Here is a 21,517-nt window from a genome sequence, read left to right on the forward strand (position 1 = left end):
AATGACCTGGTTCCATCATGCATTTTATGCCTTACACACCACTATTCCCTTTCTTGGGTGAGCATACTCTCCAGTAAACAGAACTTTTTTCATAAAACACATCCTTCTCTCCTTAGCTTCCATGCCATTGTTCCTCAGATTTCCTCCCTCTGCTCAAAATGCAGAACGACTGCCGCCTTGCTCTCGCAACTTTCCATGATCCCCCACTTGAATTTAAGCTCCACTTCCTCTGTGCCCACTTCACACTTTATTAATACCATTCTTATAGCAGTAGTTAGACAGGCTTGGTACCAACCAGGCAGGGTAGACTAAGGAATTAATGAAGGTCAGTTGGGACGTGGGTAAGCACAGTAAGGACAGTGTTCCAGAAAGGGAGCAGTGGTAGTTCAAAGGTCAAAGAGGGAGGTCATCACATCTGGTTGGCTCATGCACTGTTGGATGCTCTCCCTCCTAGTGGAGGCTAAGGCACGGGTCTCCTCCTGAAACCGGCGGTGTCCCTCTTCAGTGAGCCTCCAGAGGGAAGACCGAGGCCTTGAATTGGCCCCATCCTGAAGGCTGACCGGCACCTTCTCAAAGCTACCCAGGCAACAAAGATTGTGGCGGATGGTGTTCTTCCAACCATCTGGAGCTGTCCAGAAAAAGGGGAAATGCTGTTGGGTGAAATTGTAGATTTCTTGAACATTGAGGCCACAAGGGGAGCTATTTCTTAATGCCAAGGCAATGAGGTGGCTATAATTGAGGGGGGGCCGAGGCCAGGACCTCCTCTCCTGGCCATTGGTTTGCCATAGCTTCTGGCTCTGGAAGCACTCCCCTTTCTTAAGGGACTGGAGAGCCACAGAGGAGTTGTCAAATTGTTCCTCAGCCTCCTCTTCTGTGAGCTCCCAGTTCCTGGGAGAAGAAGCAAACTGCTTCTGTAGGGGAGACTGCTCACTGGAGGAAGATGGCAGGGATTCCACCACTGTGGCTTCTGAGCAGTTAGACTCTTCATCCTTCACGGGTGGCGGAGGAGAGAGAGGCATGCTTGCCAGATCCTTCTTTTTACTGGGCTTTGGGGCCTCCTGGGTGCCTAGGGGGCACATGATGTTGGGGTTCACCCACATCCACAGGTTGGGTTCATAATCAGGACCATCCTTGTCAGGACTGGGTTTTCTCTCCAGAGGCAGCTTTGGGGACTCCATTATTCGGAGTCTATATTTGGCAAGGGTCCGCTCAGCCAAGCGGCACTGATCTGTGGTGTGGGGCAAGAAGAACGCATTCTCCATGTCCCAGTCCAGCAGTCCTGGGACCTGGCCATGGAAATTATACCAGAACTCGGGATTTTTTAGTTTTAGGTCCATGTTCAGAGGAGAGATGGGTAGGGGGGCAGGGACAGAGATCTCTGAGGCACTTTTCAAAATCTTTGCTGGGGCACTGATTCTGATGCAATATATTTCATCTAGGGAGTTTATCAAGAGGCCTACTAGAAGCACTGGATAAAGGAATACCAATGCCTCAGTGATTACGTGGTCAGACTTCGAGAAATCTCAGCCTTCCGGAGCAGAGCTCAGAACAGGGAAGTAACTAAAAGCAGCTTTTCTTCAGGAAAAAAGTCCAATGTGGAATTCCTGAGCCTTCACTGGAAACAGAAGTAGAAGGTCTCCAGGTACACTTTGAATTATGTGCAAACTTAGAGGACTTGTATAACAGATGATTATCTGGCATATCCTTCAACACTTGCTGGGTTCATTTAATGAAGGGACAGACACGCGTACAGATCTTATATCTCTGAGTCATCTTTAAATGGTTTAGTAAACATCATTTCACTTTCAAAGTGCTGTTTTAACTTTTGTGAAATGCTTTCTCTTAGATGATCTCAGCTGATTTTCATGACAGCCCTGCAAGGTAACATAGTGGATATTATTAACCCCATATTATAGATAAGTTAACTGAGATTTACAGAACTAAATTAACTTATTTAAGATTACATAACTAAGCAGCAGAACTAGATCTACACCCCAGGTCTTCTGATCCTTTCACTGTACCACACTGCCTCTTGACACATTCAATATACAAAGGAGGCAGCAGTGTCTGTAACCTGAATTTTAGAGTAAGGTAGTAACTATCAGAAGATGGCATCTGTCAGTCTCAAACCTATGCTAGAAACTAACCTTGCTGTTATTTCCAGTCCTGTTCTTGAAAACAGCTGACTTCCCTCTCCCCAGGCCACCTTAGGAACTGATTTTTGAACTGTACTCTGAAGACAGTAGGACCAAAGAGTTCAGCCATGCCACACAAGGTTCTGAAAGTGCCAGAGTTTGTCTTTCCCCTAAGTTCCTCCCAACAATATCCTTAGGAAAAACAAAAGGGAAAGGTTTCATTTAATCCCATCTGCAACCTGCCCATCAACTGTCTGATTTCATTAAAATCACTACGTAGGCATATGCCTCAAACATATAGAGCAAATTAACAATGGGAGCTAAGGGGAGGGAGAGGGAACTGATCTGTCTGTGGTTTCCCCACCCTCGAGTTCTATTCTATGCAAAATCATTCTCCATATAGGCTACCAGAGTGGTCTTTATACTGTACAAATATAAATAGATAATAACACGGAGTGCTCTAAGAACTCTATGTGATTTAACTCATTAACCCTCAAAGCAACCCTATGAAATAGGTACACTTAATATTCTCGCAGAGGAAAAACCATAAGGTATAAAGAAGCTAAGTCACACAGCTAGTACAAGAGGGAGCTGAGTTTCAAATCCAGGCAGCCTGGCTACAAAGCATGTATTTTTACCTACGACACAAAACTCTTCTGTCTCTGTAATCCAACATAAAACCCATGGCTTAATGCAGCATAAAAGGCCCTCAAGGATCCCACCCGTTTACCTTTTTGGACTAATTTATTACCTCAGCTTCTATGCTTCATATTTCATATCCCAGAACACTGAACTGTTGGGATTACCACCACTCACACCCCACATATCTTTTGTCTGTGTCTACTTGCTCAAGTGCCACCTCTGCTCAGAATGGCCCAACTGCCCAATTGCCTTGACTTGGATAACATCTACTCAAGGAGGCTGTCTCTAAAAAAAATGCTGCTTCCACCACTCCCCACATAGGGAAATAATGGATCCCCCTTCACAGTGGGGCAACAGCTTTACTATGACCTGGGCAAAGTAGGAAACTGATTGTAAAGATTCAGTTTTATTATGCCAACTCCAGAATGCCTGGAAGCATTTTAGCCCACACATGGGGGATCTGGTGTTACAGAATTTATCTTCCATCTTCAACAGGGAACCAAGGAACACAGTCTAATCCTTAGGGACTGGATGGTAAAACCAGGTCATCACTGTGTATTTCATATTTTGAACTTCATTAAGTCATTTAATATATAGGCATTGAGCATCCACCATGTTCCAAGCAGTGTGTAACAGGCTTGGGATATACTGAGATGAGTAAGACACAACCCAAGAGGATATCACAGCATAACAGAAGACGACAGACAAGTAAAGAGAAATTAAAATACAATGCGATAAAAGACACTGTGCTAGGAGAGAACAGAGAGGGAAAACTGAACCCAGATGACAGGAATAAGAAGTGCTCCCTGTAGGTTTTGCTTATTCTGAAGCTCAATGACATGTTACCCAGGAATAGAGACATAGGAAACAGGCCAGCACATGTCAGCCAGGTATCTCGTACCTTGTCTCTTAAGTGTGTTCCATAAAAGGAGGTAGGGGCACTTAACGCATGCTCTGGAAAAATACTTAAACTCACATTTGTGGGTATCTCGTGTCCCAGGTTCCTACCCATTCCAAGTGTCAATATAGGCAAAAGTGTTAATGCAAAGTAGAATACAGCATAATAAGTTAAATTGGAAAAAGTGGGAACTCAGAATGACCTTGGGAAAAAATACCTTTTCTTGTATGTGTGTCCTTATATTCACTCCCTCTCTACACACACACACACACTACACACACACACACACACACTAACGATCCAGTGGTAGCAGCAGTAAAAGCGGCACTTTAGCCTGCCATCAATTTTCAAAAGCATTCCTATGCCTATATTTTGGTCTTTGCTAAAAGAACAGGTAGGGAGGGAAGGTGATAGGTGTTTTGGGGGAGGAAAAAGTCAGATTTGTCTAATCTTCTTGTTGCTACAAACCAAGAATGCTTTCAAGAATGTCAGGGACAGTGTTAAAAGGATGGAAAGTCAACTTAATGGGGTTCCCACTACCAAAATGTGATTTTTTGAGTACATATGTTATGATATGATTAATGTAAACTAGTTTAGTCTGTAAAGCACTGAGTATATAATGATACTCAAATTACTTTTAAAAGGTAGTTATAATAAAAAAAAAAGAGCAAATGTCACAGAACGTAAGTTTTGTTGCTTTTATAAGTAGGAAACTGTAAGATGTGCATGGGTATTTTTTTCTTCATTTTAAGTGTATGTCTATTTACAAAGTTTAGCTGTGTACTTGTGTCTATCAGTGTTTAAGCAAGAAAGAATAAATATGAGGAATAATGAGTATGCCATGTGTGGTTCCAGAAAAACAGGTACCACTATGGTTGTGTAGACTGTGTAATACCCATGGGTGCCTGATAAGGGAACATGCCATTCAGCCTGAACACTGTTTTCTAAACCATGCACCCCATTCTGGGACTGTCTCAATCCAGCAAAGGTGGTGTTGTGTTGTTGTTAGGTGCCATGGAGTTGGTTCCAACTCCTAGTACAACAGAACAAAACACTGCCCAGTCCTGAGCCATCCTCACAGTCCTTGCTATGTTTGAGCCCATGGTTGCAGCCACTGTGTCAGTCCATCTCATTGAGGGTCTTCCTCTTTTTCACTGACTCTCTACTTTACCAAGCATGATGTCCTTGTCCAGGGACTGGTCCCTCCTGATAACACGTCCAAAGTACGTGAGACGAAGTCTCACCATCCTCACTTCTGAGGAACGTCCTGGCTGTACTTCTTCCAAGACAGATTTGTTCATTCTTCTAGCAGTCCATGGTATATTCAATATTCTTTGTCAACATCATAATTCAAAGGCATCAGTTCTTTGGTCTTCCTTATTCATTGTCCAGCTTTCGCATGCACATGAGGTGATTGAAAATACCATGGCTTGGATCAGGTATACCTTAGTCCTCACAGAGACATCTTTGTTTTTTAACACGTTAAAGAGGTCTTTTGCAGCAGATTTGCCCAATGCAATGCGTCCTTTGATTTCTTGACTGCCGCTTCCATGGGCATTGATTGTGGATACAAGTAAAATTAAATCCTTGACAACTTCAGTCTTTTCTCCATTTATCATGATGTTGCTTATTGGTCCAGTTGTGAGGATTTCTGTTTTCTTTATGTTGAGGTGTAATCCATACTGATGGCTGTAGTCTTTGATCTTCATCAGTAAGTGCTTCAGGTCTCTTCACTTTCAGCAAGCAAGGTTCCGTCATCTGTGTACTGCAGGTTCTTAATGAGTCTTCCTCCAGTCCTGATGCCATGTTCTTCTTCATATAGTCCAGCTTCTCAGATTATTTGCTATGGTGAAGGAATACAGCCCCGACACACCTTTCCTGATTTTAAACCACGCAGTATCCCCTTTTCTGTTTGAACGGCTGCCCCTTGGTCTATGTACAGGTTTCAGTTGAGCACAATTCAGTGTCTGGAATTCCCATTCTTTGAAATGTTATCCATAATTGTTTATTATCCACACAGGCAAATGCCTCTTCATAGTCAATAAAAGACAGGTAAACATCCATCTGGTATTCACTGCTTTCAGCCATGATCCATCTGACATCAGCAATGATATCCCTTGTTCTATGTCCTGTTCTGAATCTGCCTTGAATTTCTGGCAGTTCCTTATACTGCTGCAACCACTTTTCAATGATCTTCAGTGTAATTTTTCTTGCGTGTGATATTAACGAGAAGGTACCTCTTTCTAAGTCATATAGGGGAATCATATGATAATCACGTACCCACAAATTACATCCTCCCATAGGCATTTTTTTCTAATTTACACAGAGACCAACAGTCACGTATATCATGAACTGGTAAGGCAGATTAGCACTGATGGACATACACAATAATCACGGAGAAAGGGGATCCAGTAGGGTATTCCAAGAAGATAAATCAACAACATAGTCTAAAGAAGAGAACTATCTAGGAAGACTCAATCCCTCATGTCCTAAGAAACAGGTAGAAAGCCTTACTAATTATAATAAAATACAAATAAGGAATAAATAAACATTAATAATGCTAACAGACTAAATATAGCAAAAGAAAAGGACAGTGGGTACTACCAAACATGCAAAAATTAAAGAATGTTTCATTTGTATTAAAGACAAGTCAAATACAAAAAACAAATAAGCAAACAAAAACTTCTATGTGACAGGGACTTAGAAGTACCATGGGGTAACTAATTATTATTATTATTATTATTATTATTATTATTAAAAGGGTCTCCTACAGTGCCTCATGGTTGAATCACTTTGAACTACCTAACCATGTCCTCTCCACCCATCCCACAAGAATCAATCAGTAGAAAACACAGATTCTGTTACCTTGGTTTGTCTGAGATAGTATTTCTTTTTTTCCTCTTAGTTGGGTAAAATTATTGAATCCCTTGGAAAAAATTAAAATAGTAAAATTACTGAAATTCTGGGAAGATATAAAAATAAGTATAATATTAACCCTAGAAAGGAAAAATACAAGTACAGAAATAAAAAGGAAATAAACCCATCCAAAAAAGCAAAACAAAATACCCAAACCCACTACCGTCAAGTCGATTCAAACTCATAGTGACCCTATAGGTCAGAAGAGAACTGACCCACAGGGCTTCCAAGGCTGTAATCTTTGAGGAAGCAGACTGCCACATATTTCTCCCACTGAGCAGCTGGCCTGTTCAAACCGCTGACCTTTAGGTTAGCAGCCAAGTGCTTAACCAGTGTGCCCATCAGGGCTCCTTATTAAACCCACCCCAAAACTCATTGCTATTAATTCAATTCTGACCCATAGCGATACTGTAAGGACAGAGTAGAACTGCCTCATAGGGTTAACAAGGCTGTAAATCCTCAGGGAAGCAGACTAACACATCTTTCTCCAGTGGAGTGGCTGTGCCACTATGGCTCTGTATTAAACCCAGAGTGTTCATATTTGTCATCATTGTATTTGTTTAGGTTCCATAAGCTATTTATGCTGTTTGAAGTATTAAAAAAAAAAAACCATGTTAAATTCATAACTGCAGTTTAAAACTTTTTATTAATCAAATTCGTAACGGATGTATTGATGTTCAATAAATATTAGCTTTAAAAATTTTGCGTATTAGCTATTTGAATTAAATAAAATTGAGCAGTAAACAAGGAACAAAATAGTAGTATTTTTGTCTGTGCAGAGAAGCCACTGAACACTAAAGAATCTATGAAAGAGTTTACCATTTTCATAGTTCTCTCATTAGTTTCCGTCTCTAGCAATCGGGTTTTTTTTAAGTTTTAATTGTGCATTAGGTGAAAGCTTCCATAGCAAATTAGTCTCCCATTTGATAGTTTGTACACAAATTGTCTAGCAATCAGATTGACTTTTCAAGTTCCTGGAGACCTCTTCGTTGTTCTCACAAAAATGATAATGAGTTCAATTTTGGAGCAAATTAAAGTTGAAGTATCTATGCATATAGTGAACTGCAGTAGGCTGTTGGAATAAATGAATGCCACTCGACTTATCAACTTATCTCTGCCACACCTTACTACACTTTAGGTTCTTCATCTGTAATAAAAAAAAAAAAGTTGCTGTCCAGTCGATTTCAACTCACAGCGACCCTATAGGAAAGAGTAGAACTGCCCCATAGAGTTTCCAAGGAGTGCCTGGTGGATTCAAACTGCAGACATTTTGGTTAGTAGCCATAGCACTTAATCACTACGCCACCAGGGTTTACATCTATATTCTACTCTGTCCTGTAGGGGCACTATGAGTCGGAATTGACTCAAAAGCAACATGTTAATAGAGATAATAAAAAATCCAACTGATGAATTATTGAGAATATCAGATGAAATAATGTATATAATGACACTAGATTTTGTGTCTGACACATAATAACCTTTCCATAAATGGAAGCTTTTATTCATATTATTCTTACTAAGGAAGCTATGGGTTCTTAAACATGAATATAGCACACAGAAATCATACTGTAAAACAAAAAGGGTTTATTTTAATGACTGTGCATGGAAAAGCTTACTTGACTCAGCAATCATGAAATGGATTTTAACCCTTAGTTTAGGTGCTGCAATCTGAACTCAAAAACCTCAGTCCAGCAATACTTTGAGTCTTGCTTTATTCCAAAGCCCTGAGAGTCAGGAACTTGTCGGGGAAAAACCAAAAATACCAAACCCGTTGCCCATAGGGTTTCCAAGGAGTGGCTGGTGGATTCCAACTGCTGACTTTCTGGTTAGCAGCTGAGCTCTTAACCACTGGGCCACCAGAGCTCCTGTCTGGGGCAAAGCACCTCGTTATTTGGAATAATTTTATCAAGTGTTCTGAGACACTTTGATGGTAAACAACCCCTTGCTCATTACCACTTACTGCTTGTTTTCCTTTCCCAAGGGTTCAGCCTCAAGTGCCTAGGCAGGTGAAGCGCATTTTCTACAAAACAAAGCAAAACATAAAAACCTTGTCAAGTAGGCTATATCCTGGGGAGAGAAGCACATAGTTTGTTGTTAATTGTTGTGTGCCCTCCAGTTGATTCCAACTCATAGAGACTCTATAGGACAGAGCAGAACTGTCCCATAGGGTACCCTAGGCTGAAATCTTTATGAAAGCAGATCAACATATCTTTTCTCCTGTGGAAGTGCTCTGTGGGTTTGACCTTTTGGTTAGCAGCTGAGCGCTTTACCTTTGTGCCACCAGGGCTCCTTCACCCACAGCTTAAGACAAAGAAAATGTTCTACAATAGGGATTAAATGACTCATCAAGAACATACAGACTACGGATAGTACAGTCGGGATCCTAGGTCCGGTGCATGTTTCACACCGTCTCAGTCGCTTTCTGTTTTCCTCAAGAGGACAAGGCACACCAACATACATATGTTAAACATACACTGTAGCCAGGTCAACACGGCATAGTGATTTTACGCTTCAGTAACCTTCTCCTTTTTGCTCCAAACATATAAGCAATAATGAATAAAATTATACAGATAAACCAGACAACACAGCCAAGCTCAAATTAAAAACAAGCATTTCATTAGACCAGAAACACAAAATGATGACTGGAAATGAAGCCACTGGTTTGCTGGTTTCTGGATTATCAAGCAGTAACTGGAAGTCAGGTATTTGTTTCTTTTGGGGGAAACCAAAAAACCAAACCCATTGCTGTTGAGTCCAGCTCATAGTGACCCTATAGGACAGAACAGAACTGCACCACAGGTTTTCCAAAGAGTGGCTGGTGAATTCAAACTGCCAAAATTTTGGTTAGCAGCCAAGCTCTTAACTGCTGTACTACCAGTGCTCCCCTTTGGGGAAAGGAGACCAAAAGTCAGGGGATAAGATGGGTCTACTTCTACTTGTAAAAAGAAGCTAAAAATAGATTGTTGCCAAACCCAGGCAAAGTTCAGGTCTAGTAAAGCAGAAAATTACAGATGAAACCTTGAAACCAGGAGCTGAACCAAGCTGCTCACTAGCTATTGTGACTGATTCTATTGGATCTGCTGGATCTGTGGTATCCTCAATAACATCATGAGCCAGTAATTCAGAACTATCAAAGATCTGGTAGTGGATTGAAGTCTGGAAGGCTAGGAAGAAGCAATCAAAAACCTCTAGACAGGAATAGGTGAGCATAAGCTAATAAAGAGGGGTAGGTGAGAGGGAGAGAACAAAAACCTTCCATCAATTTAGGCTGAAAACCATAATTCAAAAATACATGAAGAAATTTAATTACAGGAAAAATTAACAACCAGATCATGAATTTACTCCAGACAGCATTAATATTATGGTGCCATCTTAAAAAATTATGTTAAGTGTGTTTAGGATATTCAAAGAGATAAAGTGCTAACATTTTAAAATGTATACAATAAAAGGAACAGGCAGAGATGACAAGGAAGCAATTTAAAATTTTGGAAATGAAAAACATCCCTGGATTTTTAAAATGCAATAGATGAGACAAACTCTGGACTGGACATTGTCAAAGAGCAAATTTAGTGAATTGGAAGATATAGTACTGAAGAACTCACCCAGCAGGAAGCAAAGAGTGATAAAAAGATAATACAAAATAATAGTTAAGAGATATGGAGGATATACTGAGAATCTCCAGCATTCATCTAATAGAAGTTTCAGAAGAGTATGAAGAGAAGGATAATCAATAAATGAAGAGAAATTGCTAAGAACTTTCCAGATTTGAAGAAAGACATGAGTTCTCAGATCAAAAGTCCACTGAGTAGGATAAATAAAAATCAATCCACTCCGAAAGAAACTGAATAAAACTTCATAACATCAAGAATAAAGTGCCAGGAGAAGTGGGTGCCCAATCCAGTGATAGTGTTGCTGAGTTGGATGCTGGTAGAGGTATGCTGGCCCTCATAACCTCTGAGACGCCAGATACTTTCTCCTGCCCTTGACATGTTCCTCATCTGAAATAATCTTCTCACATTATTTCCAAGATTATTTCAAGTGAAATATACTATTGAGACTATCAAGTTTTGTTTCATATGCATTGGGATAGAGACTTCAGAGGTGTGTTTGCCTAGCTGTAGAGGATAATTACCTTCCAGTGCCCTGCAGCAGTGAGAAAGCTGTAGGTATTGATGCTCACAACAGGCTGTATCAAGGATAGGCTAATTGCTGATACTAATTGATAAAGCCAGGGTGGAGACACAGAGCCACTGGTTCCCCTACAGTAAGACAATAAGAACTTGAGATTACAGCCCAGTTTGAGTCAAATCTGGCTGTGCAATTTGGAGAAGATGCAGATTCAGGTGCACTCCTTTGAAGTTACCCCAATTGTTTTATATGAAGACTTCTGGGACATTTGTACAGTGTGGTGGTTGAGCAAATGGCTGCCTCAGAGGGTGCCCAGAGCTCCTTTCAGGAAGTTTACCACAAGGTATTGAAGCTTTCTCACAGCTTTTAAAACAATGAGATATAATTTATATAAATTAAAATGTATAGAATGTACATGTTCAGTTTGATCAATTTTGACAATTGTATCCATGTAACTAACGGAAACCCTGGTGGCACAGTGGTTAATAGTTCAGCTGCTAACCAAAAGGCCAGCAGTTTGAATCCACCAGGCACTCCTTGGAAACCCTATGGGACAGTTCTACTGTGTCCTGTAGGGTCACTATGAGTCTGAATCCACACTACAGCAATGGGTTTTGTTTAGTTATGTAACTACCACCCAAAGCAAATTGTGAAACATTTCCATCATCCCCTTCCAGTCATTTCACACTTACTCTTGCAACTACTTTCTGACTTCTATCACATAGATAAGTTATACCTGTTACTGTATCTTATGTAAAGATAATTATACAACAATAATAAATAATAATAAAGCATCAATCTTAAGACCTACTAGAGGAAAAACTTTCTTCTGAAGGAAGATCAAAAATTAAACTTGAAGCAGGCAACAGTAATTCCTAGAAATAATTACAAACGATGAAGTAAAATAACTGTCAGTCTAGATATTTTCATCCAAACCATTTTTCAAGTATGAGGGCAAAATAAAGACATATTCAGTCTTTAGTCATAGTCACTTATATGCACATAACTACATGAACATAGCTACACAGATGGTAAACAATGCATTTTAGCAGTGAGAGACGTGAAGCCAGAGGGAAAATAAGGGCATTAGTGTGCTTGAAGTACCCATTGATCCCCTTATCTTTGGCTAGAGTTTTCATTTTGTTCAAGGAGCCCTGGTGGCACAGTGGTTAAGTGCTGGGCTGCTAAACAAATGGTCAATGGTTCGAACCCACCAGCCACTCCCAAGGAGGATGATGTGGCAATCTGCTTCTGTAAAGATTACAGCCTTGGAAACCCTATGGGGCAGTTCCACTCTGCCCTATAGGGTCGCTATGAGTCAATCACCTTGACAACAATGGATTATATATAGCTCAAAAATTTGAGGACAAACACAAGAAGAATATAATTTTTAGCATCCAAATCAGCAGAGGTAATAGGGGGACACAGAAGCCAGGAAAGCAGACATTAAGCCAAAAACAGAGGAAAAAAGGTAAGAAAGTAGAAATGAGTCAAAATATATCAATAACCACATGGATTATCAGAGTAGGGTTTTTTGTAATCCAGTTATATGTTATTCGCAAGAGCTACAGCTAAAACAAAACTACAGCAAAACATTAAAAATAAAAGCATAAAAAAAGCCAAAACAAAAAAGTCGGTGTAGCAATATTAGTATCTGAGAAAATAGAATTAAAGGCAAAAAGCATCAGTAGTAAAGAGGGACTTTCCATAACAATAAAGCAAACAATGCACCATTGACTTCAATCATGTCACAAGTAGGTAACAAATGTAGAAACCAAAACAGAATTAAAGGGAGACATTTACAAGTCCACAAACAAGAAATTTATATTCTGCTCTTTCACAAACAGATCAGAAAGATTAAAAAAAAAAAAGGATAAGAAGCTTGCGACAATAAAATTTTAAAAAGAAAATATATGTGTACGTATGTGTGGTTCAAATCCACCAGCTGTTCAGCAGGAGAAACTTGTGGCAGTCTGCTTTCATGAAGATTTTCTGCCTTGGAAACCCTATGGGGCAGTTCTACTCTGCCCTATAGGGTCGCTATGAGTCATAATTGATTTGACGGCAATGGATTATATAGCTCAAAAATTTGAGGACAAACACAAGAAGAACATAAATATAATTTTTAGCATCCAAATCAGCAGAGGTAATAGGGGGACACAGAAGCCAGGAAAGCAGACATAAGCCCAAAACAGGAAAAAAGTAAGAAAGTAGAAATGAGTCAAAATACATCAGTAACCACATGGATTATCAGAGTAGGGTTTTTTTGTAATCCGGTTATTTGCTATTCACAAGAGCTACACCTAAAACAAAACTAAAGCAAAACATTAAAAATAAGAGTATTAAAAAACACCAAAACAAAAAAGTCAGTGTAGCAATATTTAGTATCTGAGAAAATAGAATTAAAGGCAAAAAGCATCAGTAGTAAAGAGGGACTTTACATAACAATAAAGGAAACAATGCACCATTGACTTCAATCATGTCACAAGTAGGTAACAAATGTAGAAACCAAAACAGAATTAAAGGGAGACATTTACAAATCCACAAGCAAGAGATTTATACTCTGCTCTTTCACAAACAGATCAGAAAGATTAAAAAAAAAAAGCTTTCGACAATAAAAATTTTAAAGAAAATATATGTGTGTACGTGTGGTTCAAACCCACCAGCTGCTCAGCAGGAGAAAGCTGTGGGGGGGGGGGGTCTGCTTTCGTGAGGATTTTCTGCCTTGGAAACCCTATGGGGCAGTTTTATTCTGTTCTATAGGGTCGCTATGAGTCGGAATCACTCGAAGGCAGTGGGTTATGGTTTTATTTGGACGTATATATATAGAGAGAGAGAAACTTGTACCCAAAGGATACACATTCTTTTCCGTAATTTGCAAAAACTTACTTCCAAAAAACCAAACCCACTCACAGAAGAAAAACCTTAAACGGTCAAAAAAACGCAAAAGAGATGCTCAACCTCCCTAGTAATCACAGAAATTCAAATTAAAACAAATACAAAATGACAATACCTATCATCACGTTAACACTGTCTAGTAAATTTGACGATAACTTAAAATTTACAATCTGAGAATTCTACTTCTAGGTACATATTCTAGAGAAATTCTTGAACATGTGCACACACAGAAATATGCAAGAGAAATAGCACTGTCTGAAATGGTAAAACAAACAAAAAGCAGGCAACAGCCTAAATGTCCATAGCAGGAAAAAGGATATATAAATTACAGCATAATCATATAATTAGAATAATGAACTAAAGTTACACATATCAATATGGATTAATTTCAAAAATATAATGCTGAATGGAAAAAACAAGTTGCAAACAAAATATATTTATGCCATCATTTATGTAAAAGTTAAAAGCTATAAAACAATACCATTTTATACCTTTAGATTCAAAAACATGCAGAAGGACAAAATAGAACAGGATTAGAGAGGAGTGCACAGAAAGTTTCAACTGCGTTTATGATGTGGGAAAAAATAGAAATACCAATTCATACAAAACTATATATATATATAAACACATCAGGCTTTGACAAGATGGATAGAAAACACTCATTTACTACTGGTGGGAGCATAAATTGGTGCACCCATTTTAAAGGACAATTTGTCAGTGTTTATTAAAATTTACAATCTGCCTACCTTAAGATCCAGCAATTTCTTTTACTAGGTACGTACCTCGAAAACACTTTTAACAGTGCTTAAGAAAACATAAGAGGGTGCTTCTCACAATACTGCTTGGAATGCTGAAAATTAATGAAATATCCATCAATATGGAAATAAACACCGTAAAAACACGCGAAGAAATACTATGCAGCTTTAAAAAATAATATTTGTAGGAAGAGGGAAAGCACTCATTGAGAATTATTTGGTGAAAAAAAATCAAGTTGTAGAAGGTTACGTTAACCTACGGTTGACCAAAGAGCTGTCTGTGATAAGGAAAGGACCCAGGTGTAAGTGGTGACCGCCAAAAGCCTACCTGTACTGATGAGGAGTAGCCTAATGTAGCAGAGTTGACCAGAAGAGAAGAGAAACGCCCCGTTATGGCGGCAGTAACTGAAAAATGCGCCGATGCAAAAAAGAAACACCCTCGTGAGGTGGCGCCCTCCACAGGCCTTCCTGTATGATGAGAATCTGATGTGAGTGAACTGACCCACAGAGAAGAGAGACATTATGATGTAGGTGGGGCTAACTGGAGGCCTTCCAATAGAAAAGAGACAGACCCTAAAGTGGGCGGGTCACACGTAGGCCTGACTGTATAGTGAAGAGGACCATTAAGTAGGCAGGGCTGTCGAGTAGACTGCCTGTAAACAGAAGGAACATCATTACTGTGGACTGAACTATCGAAATGCCTGAGGACAGGAAAAAAAGAAAGACCTTGGTGTTGGCGAGTCTTTTCAATTTTTGTGTATATATATTTTTCTATTTTCAGAATTAAGAGTGGTTTCTGTCTTTGGGCTTTTTTAGGTGCAGTTTTATTTGCATTATACTTTAGAATATTAAATCCTCTTTTGATATTTTAGCAGTATTTTGATATATTTTTATTATTTACTTCATAAACCCACTATCCAACCTGGAACTAGGACATTATCAGAAACTGTAATCTGCCTCAGTTGGCCCCTCACTCCCTCATACAATGCTCCCTTACCTCCCCCACCCAAGGTAATGCTTATCCTGAATATTGTTATAATTTCCTTCTTTTATTTAATTTTTTTAATTGAAATGAAGTTCCCATAACACAAATTAACAGTTTAAATTGTGACGTTTAGTACTTTCACAGTGTTGTACAACAATCACCTCTGCCTAGGTCCAAAACATTTTCATCATCCCAAAGGGAAACTCCATACACATTAAGCAGTCACTCCCTAGAGGCTGCCCACACTGCTTGGCAGACAGCTGTGTCATTTAAATCTCCACTTCTATTGCCACACTACTTTTTATCCCTCTATTTCTGTCATAACATTACCTGCTCTGACTCTGACCTTCCTGTCTCCCTCTTATAAGGATCATTCTGATAACATTGGTCCATTTAGATAATCCAGGGTAATCCCCCTATCTCAAGATTCATAATTAAACTACATCTACAAAGTCCCTTTTGCCATATAAGGTAAAATTTTCACAGGTTCCAGGGATTAGGATGTGGACATACTTGGGGGAGGGTATTATTCAGCCTACCACAGTCAGCCCTCTGGCCCCCCAACAGTCACATGTGTCCCACATGCAAAATACATTAACCCCATCCCAAACTTCCCAAAAGTCTCAAGAGTATCAACACAGGCCCCAAGTCTCCTCTAAGCCTCATCACTTCTAAAGCTTCAACTCTCATCATCTATATCACCTAACTTAGGTATAGATGAGGCTCTGGGTATAATCCATCCTGGGTCAAATTTCGTCTACATCTATGGACCTGCAAAATTAGAAAACAAATCATCTGATCTTAAAATAGAATGATAGCAGAGGCAGAGGATAATAGCTACAGACATTCCAATTCAAAAACGGGAGAAAATGGAGACAAAAATGAGTGACCAGTCTCAAGCAATTTCAAAATCCAACTGGGCAAAGTACATTAGGTTTCAAAGACTTGAAATCGCTCTCTGTGGCTTGTGGTCCTGCCCCCTGGGCCCATGAGTGTTCTTTCTGGGACTGTGGCTCTGCCCTTGGAGTTACACTTCCTTTTACATGAAGGCTAGCACATGTTTTCAGCTGAGTAGTTTTAACAGCCTGTTTCCTCCCTATAGAATTTTGGAAGTCCAGTAACTTTCTTTGATTTTATCCTTTCTCTGTCACCTTCAGTCCAAGATGGCAGTTTTTTTCTGGTGATATAACATTCTCAAGAGCCTTGTGGACCACCTGTGTATGTCATGTTGATTCACTCCATTAGCAAAGAGGCTCCTCCATAGATATTTCTTGGATAATCCAATCTGTATTCCTGAATTCTGCTGAGATGGCTGAGTGGATCCATGAGTCCCATGCCTAATTTCTTCAAAGAACCCTCTCTGTATGATTGAATACTTGGACCTTTTGATCTTTTTGAAGTACTGGTAAAATGCTTTCCAGCCATACCTTTGGCTTTCTCCCCCAGAGAAACTTTCCTGACAGTGAATCTCCTAATTTTATCATCTTTTGCCATCGGGATAGGCTGAGAATTTCCCAAATTACCAAGCACTGGTTCCTATTTGCTTAACAGTTTTTTCCTCAATTTATCTCTCTCATCTCACTCTTTAAGCAGCAAGAAGAAACCAGGCCACATATTCAACACTTAGGAATCTGCTCAGCTAAATATCCACGTTCACGCTTCCAAGATTTGATTTCCACATAATTGCTGGACGCAATTCAGCCAGGGCTTTGAACCAGTTTGAACTGGTTCAGTCATGGCCAAAGAAGCAAAACCAGAACAGACCCGGATTTTTACAATTTGGGTCATCCAGAAAGATAAGTGCAGTGGGAAAAATTATGGGTCAGAGCCTTGGAATGGAAGACTCAGAAGAGGTGTAGTGAGCCCTTTGAGGAACCTGATGAGTGAGATTGGATTATTGGCAGGACTGTGGCGACTGACACACATACAAAGTGGTGTGGTTAGCTGCCATCTTAGAGCAGGGCACCGCTGTTTCCGACTTGCTCAAAATCTCACAGGCAAGAGATTTGGTTGTTGTATAATTCATATGCTGCCCTTGTTTTCTAAGAGGAAGATTAGGTTACTAGCAGGGCTTCAAACTTTAATTTTTCCCCTTTCGGTTGTTGTTCTGGGTCACCCAAATTTTATAAAAATTCTGGTTTGTTCCAGTTTCACTTCCTTGGTCATGACTGAACTGGGAAGAACCAGTTTGAAGCCCTGAATTCAGTTAAGCTTTCTGCCACTATATAACAAGGATTCCCTTTCCTGAAGTTTCCAAAAACATGTACCTCATTTCCTTCTGCAACCTCATCAGCAGCAACTTTAATGTTCATACTCTACTAATGGTCTGTTCAAAATGATTTAAGTATTCTCTAAGACAATAGAGGAGCCCTAGTGACACAGTGGTTAAGAGCTAGAGCTAATAACCAAAAGGTTGGCAGTTCGAATCCACCAGCCGCTCCTGGGAAACCCTATGGGGCAGTTCTACTCTGCCCTGTAGGGTCCCTATGAGTTGGAATGAACTCAACGGCAACGGGCTTTTTGTTTTAAGACAATATAGGTATTTTCTACCTTGCTACTCAGTCCCTTCGATAAGTTCCCACTAGCTGAGTTGTTAACACCCCTAAGTCTACTAACAGTATGTTCCAGGCAATCTAGGCTTTTTCTATAATGCTCCTCAAAATTCTCCCAGCCTCTGCCTATTGCCTAATTCCAAAGCCACTTCTATTTTTTAGGTATTTGTTACAGCAGCACTCTACTTCCAAGTACCAAAATCTGTATTAGTTTCCTATTGCTGCTGTAAGAAATTACCACAAATTTAGTGGCTTAAAACAACACAAATTTATTATCTTACAGCTCTGGAGGTTGGAAGTCTGAAATGGGTCTTACAGGCCTAAAGTTAATGTGTCAGCAAGCTTCATTCCTTCTGAAGGCTCTGTGGGAGAATCTGTTTCTTGCCTTTTCCAGTTTCTGGAAGCTTTTTGCATTCCCTGGCTTCTGGCCACACCACTCCAACTTCTGTTTCCATCATCACATCTTCTTCTCTGCTTCTGTTGTCACATCACCTTCTCTGCTTCATTCTCCTGATTCCTTCTTTCAAGTACCCTTATGATTACATCGAACCCACCTGGATAATCCAAAATAACCTCCCCATCTCAAGATTCTTAAGTTCATCACATATGCAAAGTCCATTTTGCTACGTAAGGTAACATATTCACATGTTCCAGGGATTAGGACATGGATCTCTTTGGGCAGGCATTACTCAGTTTACCACAGTGGGGGTACACTAGCAATGAGGGAGGACTTGAAGATTCTGGGCATGAGATAAATTATAGTTAGCATGCTGGCTGTAAAGACTACTTTCCACCTACAGAAATCCACTAGCTAAAGAAATCATGGCCAGATTGTGAGGTGACTTCATCCTTTCCTGAATCGGCTTATTAGGAACAGGGTCTTCTTTTAGGCACTTTCACTACAGATCCAGTCTCCACTGCCTGCGATCCCTGATTAGTAGTCAGATGGAGAGGCAATGGCTCATTTGCTGTAGAAAGATTCTGTCCCATATGGTTAAGTGCACTACACTTCCTCTCTGTAAGATGCATATACAGTCACTCACTGCTCCCATCTTTTCTCTAATTTTCTCCATTTATTCATGTCTTCCAATACCTCTCTCTCCTTTAATGCCCACACTTGAGTCTTTACATGGTAGAGCTGTGTGCTGAAGTGCAGCATATGCAGGTAAACTTCACTTGAAAAAGGAAAAGGAAGGTGGTTAATTCCGTGCAGCCTCCTGCAGACGTTGTCATCTAAGGGGCGGGGGGAGTTGATACTATCATCTGGAGTATCTGTTTTTGCCACAAACTCAGTAGCTGATTCTTCACAATGTTCAATTAGGCAATATGGAACACAAGAAAGGTTGTGAGGACTCTGGTGCCTATTGGTGATGTGTCTTGTTGTGAGAAGCAACCATGAGGGCCCCAGACTGGGCAGGGGTAACTTGAGATAGGTGTAGTGGCAGTAAGGTCACCGCTAAAGGCACAGAAATTCTCATATATTAAGGGAGAAGGGGTTGTCTTGTTCCAAGTTGATTCTGCCTTGTATTTAGTACAGACTCCTGAGTTAAGCTGCATCATATTGAGTAGAACACTGGTTAAGACTCCTGTCTGAACGTTGGCAAAGTAGACAAATATATCAAAATAATAGATGCTAAAGATGGAATGCTTCTCTGTTTGTAATGTTGACTTTTGATAATTTTAACCTTATAAGTAGTCATTTATCAAACTTCTTTTCTTTCTATAAGTATATTCTTATTAATTTCACAGAATTTTTCAAACCTTACAATTATTTTAATTCTAACTTTTATGAACTTAGTCATATTCTTTTATTTTTGAAATATGTTCATAAAGTTTTTTTTTAATTAAACATTTTTATGTTGAGGCAATTATAGATTCACATGCATTTGTAAGAAATGATAGAGATCCCCTGCACCTTTTACCGAGTTTGCCATAAAGGTAACAATTGCAAAAGTATAGTTCAATATCACAACCAGGATCTTGACATTTATAGAGTTAAGATACAGAACTTATCCATGATCACAAGGATCCCTCACATTTCCCTTTTGTATCCACCCCCACTCCATCCTTAATCCCTGGTTGCCACAAAACTGTCTTTCATGGGTATAATTTTGTCATTTTGAGAATGCTATATAAATGAAATCACACAGTATGTTACCTTTCAGGACTGGCTTTTTTTCACTCACGTAATGCCCTTGAGTTCAATCCAAATTGTTGTATGAATCAATAGTTCATTCTCTTTTATTGCTGAGTAGTATTCCACAGCATGAATGTCCTGCAGTTGGTTTGGAGTCCCTGGGTGGATCCAAATGGGTAATGCACTCGGCTGCTAACTGAAGGGTTGAAAGGCCAACCAGAGGTGACTTGGAAGAAAGGCCTGGCTATCTACTTCTGAAAAATCAGCCACTGAAAACCTTATGGAGCAGAGTTCTACTCTGACACACATAGGGTTGCCACGAGTTGGAATTGATGGCAACTGGCATTGGCAGTTGATTTAACCATTCACCTGTTGAAAGAAAGACATCTAGGGTGTTTCTAGGTTTTGGCTATTAGAAATAAAGCTGCTGTAAATATCTGTATACAGGGTTGTGTGAACATAAGTTTTCATTTCTCTGAGATGCTTTAGTGTGCAGTGCTGGATCATATGGTAGTTGCCTGTTTAGCTCAATAAGAGACTACCAAACTGTTTTCTGTAGCTCTACCATTTTAAGTCCCACCAACAATGTATGGGAAGCCCTTGTGGTGCTGTAGTTAAAGCGCTTGACTGCTATGATGGTTCGAACCTGCCAGCCACTCTGTGGGAGAAAGATGTGGCACTCTGCTTCTGTAAAGATTTACAGCCTTGGAAACCCTATGGGGCAGTTCTAATCTGTCCTATAGGGCCGTTGTGAGTCAGAATCAACTCGACGGCAGTGGACTCTGTGGTTTTTGGAACAGTGATTCTGTTTCTCTGCATCTTCTCTAGGATTTGATGTTGACACTATTTTTCTTTTTAGTCATTTAATAATATCTCATTGTGGGATTTTTAAATAACAGTTTTATTGAGACATAATCTACATACCAGGCAAATCATCCATTTAGAGTACAAGTCAGTGGCTTTTAGTATATTCACGGAGTTGTGCAAACACGTGCAGAATTAATATTAGAATATTTTTAGCAACCTAGAAAGAAACCCTCTGCCCTTGATAAGTCAGTTCCCATTTCCCCTAACCCTATCCCCACTCCAGTTCTAAGCAGCCACTAATCTATTTCTGTCGCCATAGATTTGTCAATTCTGGCCATTTCATATAAATGGGAATTTCTTTCATTTAGCATAATGTTTTCAAGGTTCATCCGTGTTGTAACTGTGTGACTGCTCCATTGCTTTTTTTATTCTGGTTAAATACACAAGACAGAAAATTTAACATTTTAACCATTTTAAAGTGTACGTTTCAGAGGCATTAACTAAATTCACAATGTTTTTCAACCGTCACCACTATCTACTTCTAGAACTTTATTCTTTTTCTTCTTTTTTTGTGCTTTAGGTGAAAGTTTACAGAGCAAATTAGTTTCTCATTAAACAATTAATATACAAATTGTTTTGTGACATTGGTTGCCAACCCAACAAT

At 39.6% G+C, this 21,517-nt stretch overlaps 1 protein-coding gene across 1 annotated transcript; it reads right to left on the reverse strand.

Annotated features, from left to right (window-relative positions):
- Positions 1 to 386: 386 nt before the first annotated feature.
- Positions 387 to 1,337, reverse strand: FOXR2 (forkhead box R2). Its single transcript, XM_049872619.1, has one exon. It carries the CDS (start codon positions 1,335 to 1,337, stop codon positions 387 to 389), a length of 951 nt encoding a protein of 316 aa, XP_049728576.1.
- Positions 1,338 to 21,517: the final 20,180 nt, after the last annotated feature.

Source organism: Elephas maximus, chromosome X, assembly GCF_024166365.1.
Source record: "Elephas maximus indicus isolate mEleMax1 chromosome X, mEleMax1 primary haplotype, whole genome shotgun sequence".
Classification (NCBI taxonomy): Eukaryota; Metazoa; Chordata; class Mammalia; order Proboscidea; family Elephantidae; genus Elephas; species Elephas maximus.